This window comes from Armigeres subalbatus, chromosome 2 (assembly GCF_024139115.2).
Source record: "Armigeres subalbatus isolate Guangzhou_Male chromosome 2, GZ_Asu_2, whole genome shotgun sequence".
Lineage (NCBI taxonomy): Eukaryota > Metazoa > Arthropoda > Insecta > Diptera > Culicidae > Armigeres > Armigeres subalbatus.
In genome coordinates, this window is record NC_085140.1 from 395,204,152 (window position 1) to 395,227,116 (window position 22,965).

Sequence of the window (22,965 nt, forward strand, 5' to 3'; positions counted from 1 at the left end):
TAAGACGCGACAATATCCCGATTGCAACAAATGAAGGAAATGAAAGAAAGGAAGAAGGTGAACTATTAGACACTCTTTAGACTTTTTCGATGTAAATATGTAAACTGAAATGCTTTTCCTATATTTGATTGCTAGATTTCATGTAAACAGAAGTTACACATTTTTTACGAAATTGGTATTAAGAAAAATTATTAAGAATGACGGCAGATAATGTAGAATTTCTGTATAATTTGTAAAATCAAGTACCTACATGACAAATGTGTTGCTCGAATCGGTATCAGCTGTTCAAAACCAGACTCTCACTGTCCCATTCCACATATTCCTGTAGGCTTCCGTAAAGATATTTATAAACACCGTACTGTACATATGTGCTGGTTACAGCCTTCAATGTTAACACCTGTAGCATCGAATTAGCGCAAACACCAACTCTTTATGCCTAGCTTTTGGAAGAACGAACAAAAGTATGGTGTGTTGAACTGATGCTTTGGTTTGAATTTTGGCACTCGCATCCGAAGTCTGGTGTTCGTGTTATGTTTGATACTCCCAAACAGATTTTCAGTCAGACAAATACCATGCGTCTCCACTGTAGTGGTGCAATTTATCAACAATGCCTGCTGAGTGTGATTCTTTTGTTTTGTATTTTTCTCTGCTCCTCTTTGCCTATGACGGTTAGGGTGGGACAAAATTTTATTTTCACTTCCTGCATGGTTTTTGCACGCCTCTTGGGTCCTATAATGCTTATGCGAAATTTCAGATCAATCGGTGAAACTATATTTTAGCGCCGGCGATTTTAATTTTCCATAGGATTTACTATGGGGAAGTTTACCTTTACAAAGAAAAAATCCCCAAGGTGTCCCATTATTCTCTAACGATAAATCGATCCAACTACATCATAGGAAATTTTACCAGCAAACTTTCATTGGAAGACCGCAAAGTGATCCGACGCTCGTGAAAAATGTTATTTACATAAAACTAATTGCTGTATGAACGCAAGGCTCATTGCACTTTTTGTTTCAGCATCACTGCCGTCTGCTGCTCGCTGTTGTTTGTACGAGGCACCACTTTGCGTGAAGCATTCGCTTAGCATGAATGAAAAGCGGGTTACTAGGGATACGTTTATTGGCTTTGCTGTTTGAGTCTTCGTCCTTCTAGGTAGAAGAAAATCAACCAAATTTCAATGAAGGTGTGATTAACAAAAAGAGGCATGTAACGAACACTTTCCACACATCATGCAACGAAGCGATAATAGATGCAAGGTATAGGTTGGAGCCTCTCATTCTCGACGTCAATAGTTCGAAGCTGGTCTGAACGGGGATTTTTTTGGTACTGGTAATCTTTTTGATATTTATATTTATATTCCCAAATACTAATTTTCGAGAAAATTTTCAGTATTTCTAAAAGATTTAGATAAGATATACAGATACAAATATGTTGGGATTTTAAATGTATTTTCAGCCATATATTTGGAGCATGCAAATAGACGCAATATTTAATCGATCTTATTGTTCCTTTAAATTTAAATAAATTCAAACTGGGCCTGCTTGTAAAACTCAGTCAAATTTAAATGAATATCAAATGTTAATTCGTAATTTTACAAGTCGTTGAATTTTCAAAACTATTTGCTGTGTATTTGTGATACTGATTTGCCAAGAGGATAATTTAATGAACTTGCTCTGCTGCATTGATACTTGATTGACATGCCGATTATTCAAATCGAAGACTTCTAAATTGTGAAATAGTTTAGGAGATTCCTAGATTTGTTTTGCTTCGAGTTGAAAATATCTTTAATACAGATTATAGAAAAAATCTAGATTGTATGAGAGATGATTTTCACATCAAAATATATATAGCGGAAGTAAATGGAAGTTTGAAGTATTTTAACTATGTAACATTTTCCCCTAAGACGATCAATATTAATTATTTCACATCACTTCATAATTAAAAAAAAAATACACGGCTGACAGAATAGTTTGTATGAAAGTCAAAGGAATACCCTTTGAAAAATAGAAAATTAGTTATAATTCAAGTCTTTGATTGGCATATCAATCAAATATCAAGGAAGCAAAGCAACTTCATTAAATTATTCTCTTCTGAAATCAGTATCACAAGAATCATATCTCAGTCTTTTAGAAACACCAGAAAGCTTCTAGAAAGTAAGAATATGGAAATATAAAGAATTTCCTAAAGAATACCAGTATCGAAAAAAAATCCCGCTCAGACCAGCTTCGAACTATTGACGTCGAGAATGAGAGGCCCCAACCTATACCTCGCGACTATAGTCGCTTCGTTGCATTGTGTGTGGAAAGTGTGCGTTACATGCCTCTTTTTGTTAATCACACCTTCATTGAAATTTGGTTGATTTTCTTCTACCTAGAAGGACGAAGACTCAAACAGCAAGGCCAATAAACGTATCCCTAGTAACCCGCTTTTCATTCATACTAAGCGAATCCTCCACGCAAAGTGGTGCCTCGTACAAACAACAGCAAGCAGCAGACGGCAGTGATGCTGAAACAAAAAGTGCAATGAGCCTTGCGTTCATACAGCAATTAGTTTTATGTAAATAACATTTTTCACGAGCGTCGGATCACTTTGCGGTCTTCCAATGAAAGTTTGCTGATAAAATTTCCTATGATGTAGTTGGATCGATTTATCGTTAGAGAATAATGGGACACCTTGGGGATTATTCCTTTGTAAAGATAAATTTCCCCATAGTAAATCCTATGGAAAATTAAAATCGCCGGCGCTAAAATATAGTTTCACCGATTGATCTGAAATTTCGCACAAGCATTGTAAGACCCAAAAGGCTTCTGAAAAATATGAGGGAACGAAAATTTATTTTTTTCATATATCCATGTCCCAGGCTAATGACGGTGCCTTTCAGTCAGCAAGGCAAAGCAGGAGTAGCTTAGCAAACTCGGTTTGCCAACAGCGGGCTGAAGCTGATGATCATTCGGCACAAATTTCCTGTCATTGTCTTTCAAGTGATAGTATTCACCCATGCATTTGGCAAGTGGCAAGTGTAAAGTGAGAAATAACGAGTGAGAGGTGGAAATTAAGTAGTGAGAAGTGAAAATTGAATAGTGAGGCGTGAGAAGTAAGACGGGAGAAGTGATCAGTGAGAAATGAGAAGTAAAATGTGAGCAGGGAGTCGTGAAAAATGAGAAGTGAGTGGTGAGAAGAGAGGAGTGACAAGTGAGTAGTGAGAAGTGAAAAGTTAGAAGGAAGAAGTAAAAAAATGAAATATAATATCAAGAAGAATGAAAAAAGAGGATGGAAGAATTAAAAATAAAAAAGGGAGAAGAAAAATGTGAAAGGAAGTAGGAAGAAGGGAGAAGGGAGGAGGAATAAAGAAAAAGGGATAAGGTAGAGGGAAGCAGGAAGTAGAAAAAAGGAAGAAGAAAGTGTTTTTTTCCTATAGGGAAAAAGTAAGAAGTAAGAATGAATAAGGAAGATCATTGCGTTCCGGAGTTATTAAAAAAATCCACCCTTGAAAAAAAAGTCAAGATCGATTTTTTTAACTACTGCAATGCATTTAAAAAAAAACAAAAATTTATATGAGAAATGATAGAAATATCTGAATCTATCTCCCTAAAGTGCAATTTATAAATCTTCTATGTGCTTTTCTCAATTCATTTTATAATACACGAGAGAGGCACCTTCGCCGCTAGGTAGATTATCCTGGATTTTTTTTCTTTATTAGAGTGATTGTTTTTCGTTGGCTGAATTTCATCACTTAGTTAGTAACTGTGATATGGACCTCCCTTTTCGGCGATAGCCAACAAAATATCATATTTCACCATTTAAGTATACTCTCTTCTCTCTTCTCTTCAGTTTCTTCATTGGCATTACATACCACACTGGGACATTGCCGCCTCGCAGCTTAGTGTTCATTAAGCACTTCCGCAGATATTAACTGCAAGGTTTCTAAGCCAAGTTACCATTTTCGCATTCGTATATCATGAGGCTAACACGATGGTACTTTTATGCCCAGGGAAGTCAAGGCAATTTCCAAACCGAAAATTACGTAGACCGGCACCGGGGATTGAACCCAGCCACCCTCAGCGTGGTCTTGCTTTGTAGCCCCGCATCTTACCCTACGGCTAAGGAGGGCGGGAGTATACTAGTATATAGAAATTTCAGCAGATCCAGAGATCATTGTTGAACCTGTCTGGGAATATGCATGAAAATAGCCAATTCAATTTTTTGCTTCATATTAGCAAGCTATGGATTTTTCTTATTAGTTTTCTCCAGTCGATTACAAAACACTGAAGAAGTTTTCAAGTAGAGACTCAAAACTCAAATGGGCCAAACACAATTGATACGTTTGCGTGCGTTTTGACAGTTTTCTCATGGGAAAACTGTCAAAACGCACGCAAACGTATCAATTGTGTTTGGCCCAAAAGTATGTATCGCTTACGAACAGCAAGTCAAGAAGTATACCTTTCGCGTTCACAAGATCATTGATATGGTGTATTCCAGAATATAACAAGGACTCAGATACGGCAAGCTCATAAGGCGCTCAGATTGGTATCCATATCTTCATATTTGAAATGCCAAACTAGAGGTTAAGTCCGAGGCATACGATACATTGAATCCACGAGTTTCGTGTATATATTCTGACAGCTTTACCAGTTGCTTTCCATCGTCCGCTGAACTGACTTAGTCGTCTCCTCCGCTGCAAGTACTCTCAATGCCATTTAAGTGTTTCTCAAAGTGCTGCGTTCACCATTCGATCACCACACGTTCGTCCGTCAAGATGCTTCTTTCGTTATTTCTTAGGTTGAACCAGGGTGGCTATCGGAAACGTACATTGTTGATGAGGGATAGTTCACAGTTTTTCCATCAACAGATAGTGGGCAGAGACGATGTTTGCGCCTCGATAATGTCAGAGACGGCATCATCAATCAGAATGTGGTCGAAATGTTATTCTTTCTGCAGTGGTGATCTCCAAGTGTACCGATTAAATTATTGTTGTTATTGATACATAATCGATTTTTTGGAGTGCTGTCAAAAAACTACTTTTAAAATATTCGGGTGAAATTGATCCCTCTCCAAGAACTTGCTTTGATAAAAGTAGAAAGGTGCTCTCAATTTTTTTTAAATATTTTTCCTTCAAAATACGAAGAATTTTCGAATTGCTGTGCGTATACATGAACGATTTGAATTCGACAGCGCATGCAATTTCAGAATTTGGGGAGACTTGATCCCCTTTCTATGATATCTATGCAATAAATAATTATTCCGGCCAACCCTTCATCAAATTTGCCAAATCAACAAAAAATTAGAAGCCCCAGAACAGATTTATATTTTTTTGAATTTTTTCGACAAAATTTTGTATGGGTGACTAATGAGGGATCAAGTGTCCGCATATTGATGCAACAACTTTAAATCCAATTACCCTGAAATTTTGATGGAATATTGACATTTTCATCAGTACAGATCATTAAGAATATCAAGGCTTTGTGCTGTAAAAAAACGAAAGCATTTGGCAATTGTTATGAAAAGTTATAATAATAATAACGATCATTTGTCTAGAGGATCTATAGTAAAAAATGCGCTATAACAAAACTACTTTAATTCTCGATAAAACAGGGGGTGATCAAGACTCCTCGGGGATCAAATCTCCTCACCTTCCCCTTCTGGTTGCTAGATAAGCCACCAACACACTCTGTATAAGCCAACAATCTGTTCAGGATGACCCTCTCTAGCAGCTTACCAGCTGTGTAGAGCAGGCAAATTGGTCTCCATGCTGAAGGGTTTCTCGATGATTTGCCGGGCTTCGATAATAGCCCACATTTCTGCCGCCGTTTCCAGCGATCTGGGAAGTTTCCTTTTTCCAGGCATCTTTGGAGGCAGCTCCTGAACATATCTAGATCAGCACGAATTGCTTGTTCAAGGACCAGGTTTGAAATTCTATCTGGGCCTGTACTGAGCTTAAGTGTTCTTACAGCTACGTTAAGCTCCTCGTTAGTCACTAGCGGTACCACGTCGACTGACTCGTACGGTGTAGCGCTTCAGTTCGAAGATTCATCTTTCGGAAACAACCCGTCGACAATTCTGGCAAACATCTGTGAGGATTTCTCGGGAGACGTGCTGTTGGTTTTAACGATCACCATCCTGTATGCTTCCCCCCATGAAGTGTCATTCGCTATCCTGCACAGCTATTCGAAGCAGGCTCTTCTACTTCCTTTAATCTCGTAGTTCAGAGCTCGGCTCGCTGTCTGTAACACCCGGCCTCTATCCTGGATCCTGGATCGACTCTACCGACCCGCTTTGTGTTTCGTTGGGGATATACCGGGCAATCACACGTACTTCAGGATGGTCACTAGAGGTATGTCCCTCATGAACCTTCCATTCCGGATCAATGTCCATCCAGCGCTGCAGAAGGTCACATCGATACATGAATCACCGCTCGGTTCACTTTGCCTTCGTTCAGCGGGACTACGTTCAGTGCCGCTTAAGACTCTAGCAGGATATGACCTCTATCGTTGGTGGACCGGGATCCCCAGTCAACTTCCCACACATTGAAGTCATCTGCTACAACTAGCGGTTTTAGACCGATTAGTTTTACCGCAAGAATATCGAATACCCTATTATACTGCACTATACTTCAACGAGGAGGGCAGTAGCAGCTACAAAAGTAAACTCCGTTTACCTTTGCTATGACAAAACCCTCATCGTCAGGTGATGATATTATCTCCCGGCTGGGGTACCGCCCGCAATTCCAGATGCACACCACCTCGGACCGCAATCGAGCTACCGTTCCCAGTAAGGCTACATCAGCTTTACACTCGATAACCGAATGTTGTAGCAGCAGTTGAGCCGCCTTACAGTGGTTTAAGTTTAACTGTGTTACCTGCATGTCTGGACCCTTCTAGATGCCGAACAGGCCTAAACATCGGTAAAGTGTCTGTTGTCTGTACCCGGGACCCTGACGCGGCCTGACAGGTGCGAGCTTGGTGGTCTTCAGTTCCACACCTACGGCATAGCTTACTGCGATCAGGGCCTTTACAGTCATACGATTTATGACCGTAGCCAAGACACCTGTAGCAGGCCTGAAGTGGTTGGCTTGTGCTCAGCGACCATACCGACCAACCCACTTTCAGTTTAGCCTTATCCATTACCTTCTTAGCCTCAGTACTCAGTACTTACTTGGTATGAGGCAACCTGCATTCCCGCTTAGCTTTTGCTTAGCCGAATCGCGGATTCCAGGATCTCGACATTGCACTGATCTCACAGTGCGTCGATCAGGTCTCCGCCCTCAGTTACTGCATCCAGGCCCTTGCACTGGATGGTCAAGACGAGCATTCCGCTCGACCCTCTCCCGTCAGTTTTCAGTGTCAATCCTCTTAGGAACCACTGAATTCTTACCAGATACATTCAGGTCCGCCTCCTGCGTGGCTTTACTAAGCTACGGGGTTGCTCCTGTAATGGCCATACGTCTTCGAATTTCCACAGTCTGGCTCTCCGCCAGCCGCTTCTCCTCAGTAAGAGTGCGGATTTCGCGCTTCGCCTTCCTACTGACCTCTAGCAGGGTCCGCCATTCCAACTTTGCCTCCATTACGTCGACCAGCACATCTTTTGACCCACCAAGGCTTTCACTTTCGCCTTCCCACCGGCGACCTTTGGGTTGATCTCTCAAAATCTCTTCGACAAGCGAAAGGATTCTCTGTTCTTTAGTTTTAGGAAAAAACATCGCAATTGGGTCCCGCAGTGGTAGCTGCTGTCGAATCCTGCTGATGTAGTCGCCTTCGCGATTCCATGATTATTTATGCATACCTTGCGGCATGCAAGGAGGCCTTGCAAGGGTTGACACTTTCGTGTTCAGAGTCAGATCAGCGCTAGTCAGGAAAGAGCGTCTGAGCCTTCCCCCACTCAGTTGGCAAAATAAATGCCAAGATTGTACCGCGTGCAAGGCCCACTATGGTTCTATGGGACGCAAGATAGCCTGACCATTAGGTACACTCAAAGTTAATTTCCTATATTCCGGGTATAAGCCACCCGGAGTGGAAATTAATGACTATGTCTGAAACTCGATTTGTGCAATTGCACAAGATATGAAAGATTTAGTTCAAAAAATGGAAACAAAAACTTCCTTCGGTGGGGTTTTGATCCCACGAAACCAGTACGCTAGACAGGAACTTTCCCTACTCAGGGCTGGTAGCGACCGAAGCCACTCGAAATAGTGACTTTAGTGACCAAAGCTGACGAAAAAAGGGACCAAATAGTGACTTTCAGTTGCAGAAAAAGTGACCAAATAGTGACTTCCAATTTCACTTGCAAGTTCGATGAGACGAAATCAAGCGTTTTTGGGTCAAAGGAGAATCATTTTTCTTTAATTTGTGGCGGAAAACATCGTTCACTAACAACTATTTTCTCTTACAACAAACTCAGAATATAAAAGAAAATCGTGTTATCTACTCAGTGATACTAAGTAAAATTGTATTGTCCTCTGATTTAACCCCACGGAAATTTTACTCAATATCAGTCTAAAGCAGGACTACTCAAAACTATTAGTAGGCTTGCAAGCAAATCATTTTTAAGCCACTGGAAGTGAACGAAATATGTCTATCACTCATAACACCTGTTTTTCTTTCCCGAAAATGATTTCTCGGCGAAAATCTGCGTGAATGAGCATTCTTTTCTTTTGAGAATGAGTGAAAATTACGATCATTGGATTTACTGAACACCTACTTTAGAAATATGCAGATAATTTTACGATTTATCAATGGTGCCACGGAAGTTTTTGGAATTTTTAGTGCGACAGGAATAACAGTATGGATCGTTTTGGTAGAAAACAAAACAAAAATTATGAAGATTCATGTACAACGAGTCTGGGATTGAACGCTCGACCTCCTGCTTGTAATGAGGACCATGCTCTCTGAACTTTTAATTATTTTTCCTACAAAAAACGCAGATTTTCCGACTTGCTGTGCGTATTCATGACCTATTTTTGCTATGGAATTCGACAGCGCATGCAATCTTCAAAATTGGGGAGATTTGATCTCCTTTCTATGATATCTACTCAATAAATATTTTTTAGAGCAAACCCTTCATTACATCTGTCCAATTACAAAAAATTGAGAACAGATTATATTTTCTTGAATTTTTGAGACAAATTTTTATATGGATGGCTAATGAGGGATCAAGTCTCCTCAAATTGAGGCAACAACTCAAAATCAAATGAAGATCATTCAGCATATTTATGGATTTGTGCTGTGAAATGATAGCATATTGTCATTATTGGGAGAAGTTGTTCTAATTTTGCGTGGCCAATAAAAACATCTTTAGGAGGAACAAAACACAGTAAATAATAGAGTAAATAAGGTTGTCAATCAAAAAAAATAACTCACCACAAAACGATCATTTGCCTAGAGGAGCTATTATAAAAATACGGTATAACAATACTCAGGGTGTCTACTCATCTGTAAAAACAAAATTCCCTGATTTTTCCAGGTTTTTTCCAAGTGTTTTACATTAATTTCCAGGTAAAAACAAACGTGCCATATATAGATTTAGCAGCAAAATAATCAACTCAAAAAAGTAAATATTGCGAAAAATATTTTTTTAAAGAATTTTTTGGTGGCCTCACAAAAACAATGTTGTAATTTACTTAAGAAATTTCTCCAGGAGTTTAATTGCAAGTTTACCCAGAAATTGCTTCAGCCATTTAATCAAAATTGCTTCAGCTATTCCATAGAAAATTCCTCCAGGTATTCCTTTGAAAATTTCTCCATAGATTCCATCGAAAAATCCCCAAAATGCATTTGGCGATTCCTTTACATTTTTTTATGACTTCCTTTGTTCCTTTGTTTGTTTTTGTTTGTTCAAAAATGTCTTGTAAAAATCCCTCGGAAATACCTTTATAAAATACTTTGCAGATTTCTTTAGATTTTCTTCTGAATTTTTTTTTAGGAATTTCATCGGTAATTTGGTCAAGTTTTCTTTAGGAAATTTCTTAGAATTTTATTTTCTTTGAAAAATCCTAACTAATTTAGTATTTTTTATTATATTCCTAAAGAATTTCCGAGAGAATACTCAAAAGAATTTGCAAAGCAGTCCCTAATTGATTTATCGAATAAATTCCTAGATTTCAACAAGAATATCTTCGGAAATTATCCAGGAATTCTTTTGAAGGATTTTTAAGGATTTTTTTCATCTTTTGAGAGAATTTCACTCATTATCACCGGGTATTAAAATTTCCCTGATTATGTCAATAATTCCCTGATAATCCAGGTATTGATATCCAGGTATTTTCCAGGTGGGGAGGAATTCCCTAATAATTCCCGGTTTTTCCAGCTAGTAGACACCCTGATACTACTTTCGTTCTTGGTTGGAGAAGCATGTCTCCCAAGGGGTTAAATCTCCCCACCTTCCCCTGCTGTATAAAGATTGAGCTGAAAAAAAAACTTGCAATCGACAGGTCACTTGGTTGCATGACTGTATACCAATTTATAAATTGTGACGTAAAACACCATCAATTAGCTACTGGTGAAATGCCAATAAGAGCAGCGAGCTAAATGGCTGGCGAAGTTTCAGAACGATCATTTTTCCAAGATCTGTAATTTCATTTCTGCCATGAACAAAGCATCATCTGATGGATACATAAAGCTTTATAAAAAAATCTTGGTTTTAATTGTTTCAAAATAGTTGAAAATAGTGACTTTTTGCGAGAAAAAGTGACTTTAGTGACCTGAGGTCGAAAAAAGAGACTTTTTAGTGACTAGCCCAAAAAAAGTGACCAAGTCACTAAAAAGTGACCCGCTACCAGGCCTGCCTACTAAACCACGAAGGACCTTTATCGTTCTCCGCAGCTAAGAAGGCTACTGATGAGATCAAATTTCCAACACCAGGCACATAACCTGTTGAAAACAGGACAAGGGCACCGCTCTTTCAGCAGGGCAAATTGCAATAAAATATTTGATGCTTTGCTTACCGCATGCTACAAAGCTGAGACTACAAAGCTAAATAAACTTTATTAAACTAAATACAGCTGATACACATAACATAAATAACTTACAGCTACGGTGTTTTTCACATCAGAATTAAATCTTTCGCGCCCGTTCTGTCTCCTGTTTTCACTTACTCTGTTATGTGAGATAAACGACAAAACGAAACTTATGAAAACCCGAAGTCTGCAGCACAGATACAAAACAGGGGTTCTGCATTTTGCATTCTCACGTAACATAACCGAACTCTCGAAATCTATTTTTAAAAACCAACTCTTTCACACGGATTGTTTATATAATACCAACCGAATAGGATGATTATTTAGTTAAGTCTGGAACCCACTTCTAAAACCCACCACGTGCTAGGCAGTCCCCCTTACTCGCAGTCACTTTGGGAGGGGTCGTTAAGCCCTTGGACATGATCCCTGCTGCTACACAGGCTTTCTGAGAACTATATAATTTAACTTAACTGATGTGCCGTGCGATAGTCCATTAAATTGTTGTTGTTATTGATAAATAACCGTTTTATAAGTGATGTCGTGCTGTCAAAAATCGAATTTTAAATTATTCGTACGAAATTGATTCCTCTCCGAAAACATGGGTTGATAACAGTGAGAAGATGCTCTCGATTTTTTTCCATCAAAATACGTAAATATTCCACTTTCTGTGCGTGTTGACGAACGAGTTTTGTTATGTAATTCGACAGTGCATGCAATCTTAGAATTTGGGAAGACTTGATCCAGTTTTCATGATACCGACTCAATGAATATTTTTTCTGAGTTGCCTTTTGTACATTTTTTTCAACCCCCTTAAAAAGACACTTGAGAAAACTTTTCCCTCCAAGACATGTGGAATCTTTTTCGCAAATCTAGTTTCAATTTGTCTATTTCGGAAACATTTGCTGTGCTTATGCGCAGCCAATTTAACAAAAACATGATTTTCCGTACGGCCGATTTGCCGAATAATATACAATTCTCGGGTACTTATTCAAAAGAACGTATGTGATTTTGTAAACAAAGATTCAAACGTCGATTTGTCCAATCTGATAGCACTCAAACCATCACCACAGATAGATAGGAGAAGCCTTCGGCTACCTGTGGGTAGTGTTGGTTTGCGTTGGAGTGCTATCAGTTTGGACAAATCAACGTTTGAATCTTTGTTTACAAAATCACATACGTCCTTTTGAATAAGTACCCAAGAATTATTGTTTAATTAGTTATTGTTTCATATTTTGACAATTTTTGTATGAATGACTGATGACGGATCTAGTACGGTTGTTAATCTACAAAATGAGTCACTTAATGATTATACTAAAAAAATAAGCTAGAACAAAACTACATACTTTAATTCTTTGGAATACACGGGGGAGGGTTCAAGTCCTCCGAAGGAATCAAGTCTCCTCTCCCTCCCCTATAAATATACGCTGTTCAATGAACTTATTGTCTCTCGCAATATTTCTCTCATTGTACCAAGCTTGATGCTTATCATTTTAGCACCGTGCGTTCATGACTCATCCCATTAGCAAGGCAATAAACCCATGGGATAATCCCAACTTCACTAGCATAGCTTCATTGTTCAAAACAACCAGATCTCTAGCATATCAAATGACGACTCGCTTAAACGCTCTGGTATCACGAGATGAACAAGAACTTGTTTTATTGCCATCGGCGAATCTTCGCATAAACTTGTCTCGTCTTTGTTTTTGGCGCATTTTATACGGGAAGAGTGCGCATAAGGTTCCTTCTTGTGATATCTAATTGATTTCTTCCTCTCGAATGCAGAAGATCAAGACGTCACAGCGTGTAGACGCAGGAAACTCGACCAAGGTCGCTAAAAAGCACCGCTTCCAGTTAGCCGGTCGCCCAATCATTATAACGCTGAATAATAGACTAGTCCCTTGACTCCTCTCTTCGATGAGCGTCAAAATGAATAATAAAACTAAATCACCTTCGCTTGTTTGTCTCAGTTCAATTTCGGATGCTGAATGTGCGTGATTGTAGATTTCTAATACGTATAGAACATATCGAGCGTTGAATCGGTTGAAGATGGCGCGCGGTGGAACTTTTTTCGTGGTAATTGCAGTGTGCATTGCTGTTACTCAGGCAGGTTTCTTGGATTGGTTCCGGAGCAAGGCAAACCAAGGCCACAGTATCTGTAAAGTAGACTTCGAAGTGTTGGACCCACAAGGGTTGAGACTATGGACGGCTCACAAACCGGAGTTGAAGATGTTCGGAATAGAAGTTTACATCAATCCAACTGGTAGAAGTAACGAACCGGCAATTTGTAGTTTATGTAGAAATACTACAAAAGCTACCCATGGCAAATACTTCCTCCAGGATGATAACGTGATCGTCAAAAAAGGTGATGTTTTGGAATACATAGCAATAACTGATAATGGAATGACTACACAACGGCACAAACCGAGGAAGATTGTTGTCAATGGTGAGATGTTTATACAAAATTTGTGAAATGTAATCCCATAATGATTCCTATTTTCACAGAATATATTATCAAACCAATGGGACGCTGTGCCTGCCCCGCACCCGTCGTTACTTCGACAATTCATGAATCCAACCCCAGTGCGGAAATAGAACTGTTGGAACGCGTCATTACCAGTCTCTCGAACCGTTGCGCCCAAGGGCTTGTATCGAACTATCTCTTCCTGCAGGTGGACAACGCAGACGGACCGGTCAATCTACTGGAACGAGTGAAAAAATATTTCGAAACCAACCCTGCTCTTAAACCGTATATCGGTGCGATCACTTCGGCTGAGGATTATTCGGATGGTATCGCATTCCAGGTGAAGTCGATAGTGGACAAGCTGAAGATATTGGAGCTTACCCACACCGGAAATGACATTCTTGATTACGACCAGACAAGCATAATCGGGAAGTTGGACATTAGGATATCTGACTAAAATATTTCAACTGTGACCAATAATGAATGTGATTAGATGCGAAATATACAATTGTAGTACGATTGTTGGATAAATTATCTAACAATTATCTTAGCACATGAAGATTATACTAATTAACAGGAGAATTTAATTAATTTACCTAGTAGTGATAATGCCTTCCTCGTGTACTTATCCATTAAATTTAAAAAAAAAAATCTTTTTTTTTCTGATGGACCCTACAGCAAAAGTTCTGGCGATGTTGATGTCTTTCTCGTAATTTGTCAAGATACCAACGTTCTTAGTTTGGCCCCTGTCGATTTTAACTTGTTACGATCGATTCAAAGCAGTTCAGAATTACCGTAATCCGGTTGAACTTTGATCATTGTTCATTGTTTTGTAAGTGAATTTAACGCTTCTTCATATTGCTACATGTAGAACGCATAATGCTGTTGCTCTTGATTATTTGATAACTTTGAACTTTTGAAAAAATATGTTTTGTCGAGTTTTTTTGATTTTCCAATTTGGGGTAACATTGATCAATCACTTATCTATAGAGTAAGCGATTAAATACACCTTAAGGTAGGAAATTATAGTTCGAATTTTTATACGATGAGGCGATGTGCATCGATTGTGAGCATGAGCATATGCATATGAGCATGATTGACCGCCCACGGTTGGTACTCCGTTATTGCCTGGTCAGCTGTAATTACACAGAGAACCAATAGATGAAGTTTGGGACTAACATCATCTTCAATGTGTAAGAACTGGTGACCCAAAAGTAAGCAATATCAGCGCCGGCCGTGTCCAAATGCAGGTCAATTAAGGAATAGGTAGGAAATGGTTCACGTGATACTCGCTTTGATAGAGCCGATAAGCCGACGAGTCATCTGCACTATCACGAGAAATCACTGGAATGTTGGATATAAGGGATAAGGAGTGTGGCAGGATTCGTATTGGTAAACGGTCTGCCGTGTATAGCGTGGAGGTTGATTTCGAACAAAAACAATCGAAGAACGCTACATATTTTAATTATCACCAGCACTACACGGATGCGAACTAAATGTTCACTTTCTGAACTTACTCACCCGCACAAAGCAGAACAAAATGTCGGTGACCGGCCGATCGTTTTGCTTTCCACACAAAGCAAAACTAGATTTCGACGACCGGCCGATCGCTCTGCTTAAAGGAGAATCTGAAACATGAGAAAACACGCACTAAACTCGCTGAGGCGATGTGCATCGATTGTTTCGAGAAAGGCATCATCGCCGCTAGTGAAATTATGTGGTTTTTCATCAATACAAATCAAAATTTCGAAACAAAAACTGTGGACCAACCAAACAAATAAGATTACTTATCAGATAACTACATTTCTCACCAACACGAACGCACGGTTCGTGGTTGCAAACAATCCTATTTGATTTTGCCGTGGCAGCTGCTCGTGGTTGCAAACAAACTGAGTAAAAGTGTGAGTGAAATGTGCGTGTGCGTACACGCTCGCAGAAAGCCTACACTCGGCGAACTGGACTATCGAAATTCATAACTGGCGCCTTATGAATCTTCGACTGATAATTCCACCAACATTGCTTCTTATACGCAGTTACCATCCCGAGCATTCAAGTGTCGATGGACGTGTGGTCTACATACCGGCCTCCCGACCCCGACGTCCCTGGTTCGAACCCAGTCTGCCGCACTTTATTTTTTTTTAATGAAAATCATCATTCATAAGGCAACATATTGAAATTCATACCGATTCCTTGTGGCAAATTTTCATAAGGCGTTTGATTGGAAATCATACGTCCATTTTCCTCAGTGTAATGTACGAGCTTAGTTTTTTGTTTTGAGTAGGGCTGTGCACTGTTACATTTCAACAAATGTCCCATAATAACAAACTTAAAATTATCTAAAACCTATTATGAAATTTATTCGTTAGGAGTTAGGAAACTGTTATTATTGTTAAAAAATTGTTATTTGGTATCACCGCCACCGACATCCCACTCCGACAGTACGAAATTGACGAAAAACGCAATGCCAAAAATATTCGGGAGGTGTCTTCCCGCCCGAACAATTGACGAATCAAGAGATAAAGAAGAAGACATGCGATGGTGAGAATCAACAAAATCGTTCATGGTGAAGTATACGGCGGCGATTTTAAAATGCTCGTATAAAATTCTAAAGGTATTCTAATTAAAAACTAATGAATGTAAAGTGCGAGAAAAATGAAAAGCTGGATTTAGAAAACATTATCCCAAAAAAATGTTTTCGTGTGATGCACCTAAAATAGATTTCCATTTTTCTCGCACTTTACGTTGATTAGTTTTTAATTAGAATTGGTTTTTATTTTTATACGGACATTTTAAAATCGCCGCCGTATACTTCGCCATGAACGATTTTGTTGTTTCTCACCATCGCATGTCTTCTTCTTTTTATCACTTGGATTCGTCAATAGGGGAGGCGAAGACCACCAGCTATCATCGAGAGAAAAAGTAGAATCATTGAAATTTCACACGGTGCGGTAGTAGGCGAAAATGCGCTTTGTGAATTGCGCATGCGAAATTTCCATACGATTCTTAAATTTAGTTTTTTACGATTTACTCAACCTTTTTCGTAATTTTTGCATTAGAAAATATCATATAAACCCTTCGGAAACGATAACTAACATATTTACTACAGGAATGAAGATAATCCATCCAGCCGTTTTCAAGTTATGCGGATACGAACACAGACCATTTCATTTTTATATATAAGATAAGAAAAAATACCTAACTATATATGTAGTATTTTAATCCGGGGGAACTTTGATCGCGGGGGGAAACATTGATCAGTTTAACCATTATCAAGAACCCAACTAACATTTTTGGTGCTAAAAGCTTCAACTTCTAGCCTTTGGCTGTATAATATTTGAATAAAAGCAGCCAATGCTGAATAAAAGAGAAGCCTCCGCAAATAATCCCTTAAACTTCAACTCGACTATTACCCAAATATCTATCAGCTGACTGCCGAATATATTTAATCTTTTATCGTTTATGCTAGAGGTGGGCGCTCCGCTCAGGAGCTGTTCCAAAGATTCGCTTCCTTACATTGAGCTGATGAGCCATGGATCTTTTTTAAAGAAGCCCAGCTCAGCAGATCACTTTAAATTGATGAAATCATTGTCAAACACGCGCCTAGAGAAACTCCCTCGAGCGTACGCACTCGAGTACGCGCGCTGTTGTATTTTGTACAGCACAAACGAAAATACCACGCTCGCGGTACACAACACAAGCGAGCTTGTATGAGCATTCCAGTCCAGTACCGCGCACGTGCTGATCGTTTATTATTTGCACCTCAAGCACCATCAAGCCAAGCGACAGAACCATCTAGCCAAGCAACAGAAATCATTTCTGCTGCAGAGAGGAATAAGAAACACACAAGCAAAAATAATCTAGCTTGCCGCCTATTTCTTAACCCATACCCACATACTCGGCGCTACGAACGGACACACAAAAGATACCTAGTAGTGCGGTAGCGAACGAACCGTACTAAGCAAAAGATCCGAAGATCCGAACAACTCTCAGTTCCGCTCATGTCGTCGTCCAGCTCGAAATTGCTGTGACATGGAAGCGAGAGCTGCGCCACTAGCTCAGATCCGTGCGACACGGATCTCGATCCGGATCAGTCGCGACCGATTCTAGCGAGCGAACCGTGTGGTTCAAACGAACCGAGCTGGGTGCTGTGTCTTGCACGGAGCGGATCTTTTGCTTGCGACGGGTTTTCCCGCCAGCATACTGCTACATGTGCACTCGGTTTGTTTGTAGCACCGTGCTCTGTATTTTTTTACTCTCTTGTTTTTATTTCTCTCGCATTTCGGGAACCAATATAGATGAATGGGCTCGCTTGTATGAAAATGTCAACTACGCATGGTTAGAAGGGTTAGAAGCGCGCGCAAACAAGGCATTGATTTACTGCACCCAGTATGAAGAGAAAACTTATGACACGTGATATGGTTCATATACATATCAGAGACTAGGGACTGAATTATTTAAATTAACGATTTGAGAAACGTTATCAATAAAATGCAACTTAGAATTATGAATAGAAAATAATGTTGAGTTAGTTTTTTGTATAGAAATAAATGTTATGGTTCTCCTAGACTTCAAAACTAGACGGTCAGAAAAAAGCGTAATAAATGTTATTAGTTTAAAATTGTCGGTTTTCAATAGAAATTATTACCTCACTGTAGCTAAACATTTTAAAAATTTCAAAGAAAGGTAAATAGATGAATGATGAATGAATGAATAAATTAATGAATGACATAAATTTTTCAAATTTTTGAACAATAATTAAAATAATAATATTAACAATTATGTTTAATTATATGTAGCATTAAAGAACTGAAGAGCTGATCCAAGGAGCTGACTCTTTTCAATGAGCTGAACGGATCAGATCCGCTCACTGCAATGAGCTGTTTTGCCCATCTCTAGTTTATGCAGCTTTCATATAGTCATAAAACAGCTCTGTCTGATTTAGCAACAAAGCTTATCGGTTAAGAGCTCATGTATGTAACTGAGTTGCTTGTTAGCAACTTCCCATATTACGGTGAGTAGCATTCACAATGAAAACGTTTTTGCGGTTGTTATAGCACTAACAATATAGCGTAATGGCGCTATAAATGAACTAACGAAGCTTTTAGGCAACTTCTGTACCTTTGAAGATTACACAACGTTTAAGTAAACCTATTACTGCTTCTTTTAATAGCATATCAGTATGGAACGTCAAAACCGCTATGTTTACATTTGATTTTTGTTGCCGGAGCTGTGTATGAGCTATTGATTTCTGTAATGCAGCTACAAAGATATTCACCTGCTCTTATAGCAACTGACAAAGCGCTGTCATTAATGCTAGCAGATAGCGTAAGAAAACAAGCCATTTAGAAGCGATATTTCTGTTGACGGCTACTGTTAAACGATTAGCAGCAAAGTAGCATCTATACAGGTCGAGAAAATGTTGCCTAAAAACAATTCCAGCGATTGATGATGGATAAAAGTTAGCCAACAGAACATGCTGATAGATATTTGAATAATGGTTGAAATAATGCTGAAAGCATAATTTTTAAGCTTATGTGCTGAAAGCAGCATGTAGGCCTCTTTCTAACGTTTATACAGCATGAATCTGAAAATAGCGTTAGTAAAACAACCTATAGGGTATGCGAAGAAGCACATCCATAATTTTCTTTGTTATTTACATATGTCAAAGTGACGGTGATGACAGAGCAGCGGCCATTGAATCAGGAGATCAGGAGTTCGAATCTAGGTAGGAACAAAATTGATATTTGTGTTTTCACAAAAAACATTGAATAAACTCCCCAAATTTACTCTCCTCTCAAATAATATTTAATCAAATTGAATTCAGTGGCTGTATAAAACTTATTTAACAGATTCAAAAATCTGAATAAGCGCCATTGAAGCAAATTATATTACTAAATGGTTTAGTAAAGATTGAGAAAAACTGTGTAACATGCTGTAAAGTAGTTGTGCAGACACGTCAAAAACAGCTGAATAGATTCGCCAGATTTGCTGGTAAAAGCATTCAATAGAAGTTCTTGATCATATGTATAGCACACATATTCAGCTTAAAGCCGTATAGACGAGTTGAAATAACATTTACATTGACATTAAATGTTAGTTGGGAAATAAATGAATTATTATTTTCTGTAGTTACAGTTTGTGAAATTTCACTAAGCGATAAATCATTTATCGTTTACACACAAAAAACACAAAGATAAACAGACATCGAATTCGCTTTTGCAGTGAATTGTTAGTCTTTCGGTACAGCTTGTTTGTAAGAGAAAAGCAGAACAGTTTTATGTTGGAAGCTCCGAAACACAATGACCTATCAGACTATTCTTAAAGCATATAATGCGAGAGACCTTCCTTAGGTGCCCGCCAGAGTAGACGCGACGCGACTCACGTAAAAGAATAACAATCATTATCAACAGGCTGTCAAATTGCACTGTCGCGTCGCGTCGCATCGCACGTCGCGTTTACTCTGGCATCGCCCTTAGCCAAGCTACTGAAAAGAAATATCATGCAAAGGTGGCTAGTCTTATGAATAATTCATAATTCATAATGAATAATTATTATGGTCTGGTCTTTTTAATTCATGGTTTAAGAATATTGTGATCAACTTTAGAATATAAGAGTTAGCCCCATGATATACGAATTCAAAAATAGTAACTTGGCTTAGGAACTTCGGAGTTGAAAACTGATATTATTTATTTGTTTATTTGTTTATTTGTTTATTTGTTGTTCAAACCTCATCTGATAGTGATCTTAATGAGGGCGTAGATGTGGAAAAGTCCTTTTGAACATGTCACTGATGACGTACTCAAGAGGACATAAAAACCGCATATCTTTTCCAATAACATATAACATATAGAATACAAAAATAGTCTCGCTTACTTACATATATGCAACAAACATAAAATCAAAACAATCATAAACATAGTCAAACTTTTGTTTCTTAAAATTAAAGTGTGGTCAAGTATTCAGGTATCCAGTCCGTAAGGTACGATAATTGTCGTCACTCGTCGCGTGTTTCCAATCCACCGAGAAAAAAAATAGACCAAGTAGCAAAACTCTGACAATTGAAAAGTGATGGACAGAAACTCGCCTTACTGTAACTGTTTCAGACGTGGATTGAGTCAGGTTGAAGATGCAGCTGTTTAAGTCGGTTCTTGAAAACAGATGCAGAGATGTTGTAGTCAAAAAGCCAGTACACTTTGTTGAATTCTCTGGTTATCGCAGTGATGGGTTCGTTGAGTCCATAGTATGTTCTCCGAAAATCAGTTCGCAATGGATCTCTCGGTCGTAGAGTAACTGATGGAGCGTTAAAGTTCAGTTTTTCCAGTATATACGGAGCATCAACCACAGCTAACAATAGTTTCCCAGCAAAAAGTGCTCTACTGGACGCTCGTCGATCTCGTAATGATTCCATAGCAAGGAGACTGCAACGCGTTTCGTACGAGGGCATATTTGCAATGTCATTCCACGGTAGTAATCTTAAAGCATATCTTGTGAACTTTGCTTGAATGGCTTCAATTCTCCTTATCCAGATATCAGCATATGGGCACCAAACCACACTTGCAGTTTCGAGCGTGGAATGAACGAGCGAATAGTAAAGCGATCGTAAGCAGAAAGGTTCAGAAAATTCACGAGTTGATCGCATAATAAATCCCAGATTCCTGTTTGCTTTAGCAATAATGCTCGAGTAGTGATCACGGAAAGACAGATTACTATCCAGAAGTACTCCAAGGTCTTTGACGACTGTAACCCGTTCAATTTGTGTTCCACATATTTCGTAATCCCATACAATAGGTATTTTTTTCGATTGAACGATATAACTGAACATTTTTGAGCGCTTATAGTCATGCGGTTTCTTAGACACCAATTCTGAAACAGATCAATCATGTGCTGCAGCTCAATACAATCTTCCATTTTACGAACGACAATAAACATTTTTAGATCATCTGCATAAGCAATGCGAAATCCAGCCGGAAGTAAGCAGCATACATCGTTGATAAATATTGAAAATAGTAACGGTCCAAGGTTACTACCTTGAGGTACCCCTGAGCGATTAGTAAAGTACTCCGATTGTGTTGCGCCAATTTTAACAGATAACCGACGTTCAGTCAGATACGAGTCAAGCCAACGTGTTAAGCTTGATGGAGCTCCAAGGCGATCGAATTTAGATAGCAGGATAATGTGATCAACTCGATCAAATGCAGCTTTCAGATCAGTGTAAACTGTGTCCACTTGATTACCCTCTTCGATGTTAGTCAGACAGTGGGACGTAAACTGCACAAGGTTGGTATCAATCGAACGACTAGGAAAAAAGCCATGCTGATCCGGAGAGATGTATGACTTCGATGCATAGAACAGGACGTCTCCAACGAGAATTTCAAGCAACTTAGATCCAGCACAGAGTGAAGTAATACCTCTGTAGTTATTCACGTTACGTTTATCTCCTTTTTTGAATACAGGAAACATATACGACTGCTTCCATTTTGTTGGAAATTTCGATTCAACGATTGACCTGTTACATATGATGGTGAGTGGAGTACAAAGTGCCATCGCGCATTTTTTCAACACTATTGATGGTATACCGTCAGGACCAGGAGCCGGCGAAGATTTCAATTTGTTGAGAGCATTAAGAACATCATCTTGAGAAAAAAATGCATCTGCTAAAGTTAAAAACATCACGAGGGACATCAAGCAAAGCTTCAGCGATTTGATCAGCAGACACCGATTCGTTTTCGAAAACTCCCGAAAAATGTTTACCGAATAGTTTACAGATTCCGTCGCATGTATCTGCTACTTCATCATTCAAGAACACTGTTTTAGGTAAACCGACTTCCTTTCTTTTGGAATTCATGAACGACCAAAACTGCTTCGGGTTCCGTTTGAGATTTGCCTCAGTTCTCCTGGAGTAGCGGGTATACAGAAGTCGATTGTATATTCGGTACCTGTTGCTTGCTAAGTTGAAAATTCGCTTCGATTCCAGATTTCTTAGGTTTGTGTAATTTCGCAATGCTTTGGATCTGCGTCGTTTCAAATTGCGCAGATGGCTATTCGACCATGGTGGCTTCCTTCGAGGTAGAGGATTAGGAACATGAGAGTAAAACAACTGATTTAGTGTTCCAGTGAAGAAATTCACTGCGCTGTCGACGTCAGGTGCATCAGATAATGAGGTCCAATCCATTAGTGCGATAGAGTTATTCAGCGATTCAAAATTAGTCCTACGGAAGTCAAATTCATTATGACTTTCGACCTCTTCGAGTTGGACAAGGGAGTTGCAAGTGAGTGACATAACGAGAGCTGGGTGAAACGGATCTAGTTCCAGAAGAGGATCTAGTGCAGAAACGACCGAGCAGTTCGATACTATCTCCGAATTCACGAAGACTAGGTCCAACATTCGGTTGCAATGGTTCATCACGTCGTTCATCTGTTTCATGTTTAGAAAGGCGAAGCAGTCCAGAAGACAACAGCTTGCTTGGTTCAATCTGGAACTTGATGGATCAGCATAATAGTAGCCAGACGAAGAGTGTACCCAGTGGATGTCCTTCTGGTTAAAGTCTCCTAGGAG

General features: G+C 39.1%; 1 protein-coding gene across 1 annotated transcript; it reads left to right on the forward strand.

Annotated features, from left to right (window-relative positions):
* Nucleotides 1–12,748: 12,748 nt before the first annotated feature.
* Nucleotides 12,749–13,959, forward strand: LOC134217446 (uncharacterized). The gene is made up of 2 exons (XM_062696212.1): nucleotides 12,749–13,391; nucleotides 13,451–13,959. The coding sequence occupies exons 1-2, from the start codon at nucleotides 12,995–12,997 to the stop codon at nucleotides 13,864–13,866; spliced, it is 813 nt and encodes a 270-aa protein (XP_062552196.1). The 5' UTR covers nucleotides 12,749–12,994; the 3' UTR covers nucleotides 13,867–13,959.
* Nucleotides 13,960–22,965: the final 9,006 nt, after the last annotated feature.

Bases quoted from the DNA above. Each gene is read 5' to 3' on its own strand.
- LOC134217446 (XM_062696212.1), top strand. From the start codon at position 12,995: ATGGCGCGCGGTGGAACTTTTTTCGTGGTAATTGCAGTGTGCATTGCT. The intron at 13,392-13,450 runs GTGAGATGTTTA...CTATTTTCACAG, and splicing joins GAGGAAGATTGTTGTCAATG to AATATATTATCAAACCAATG.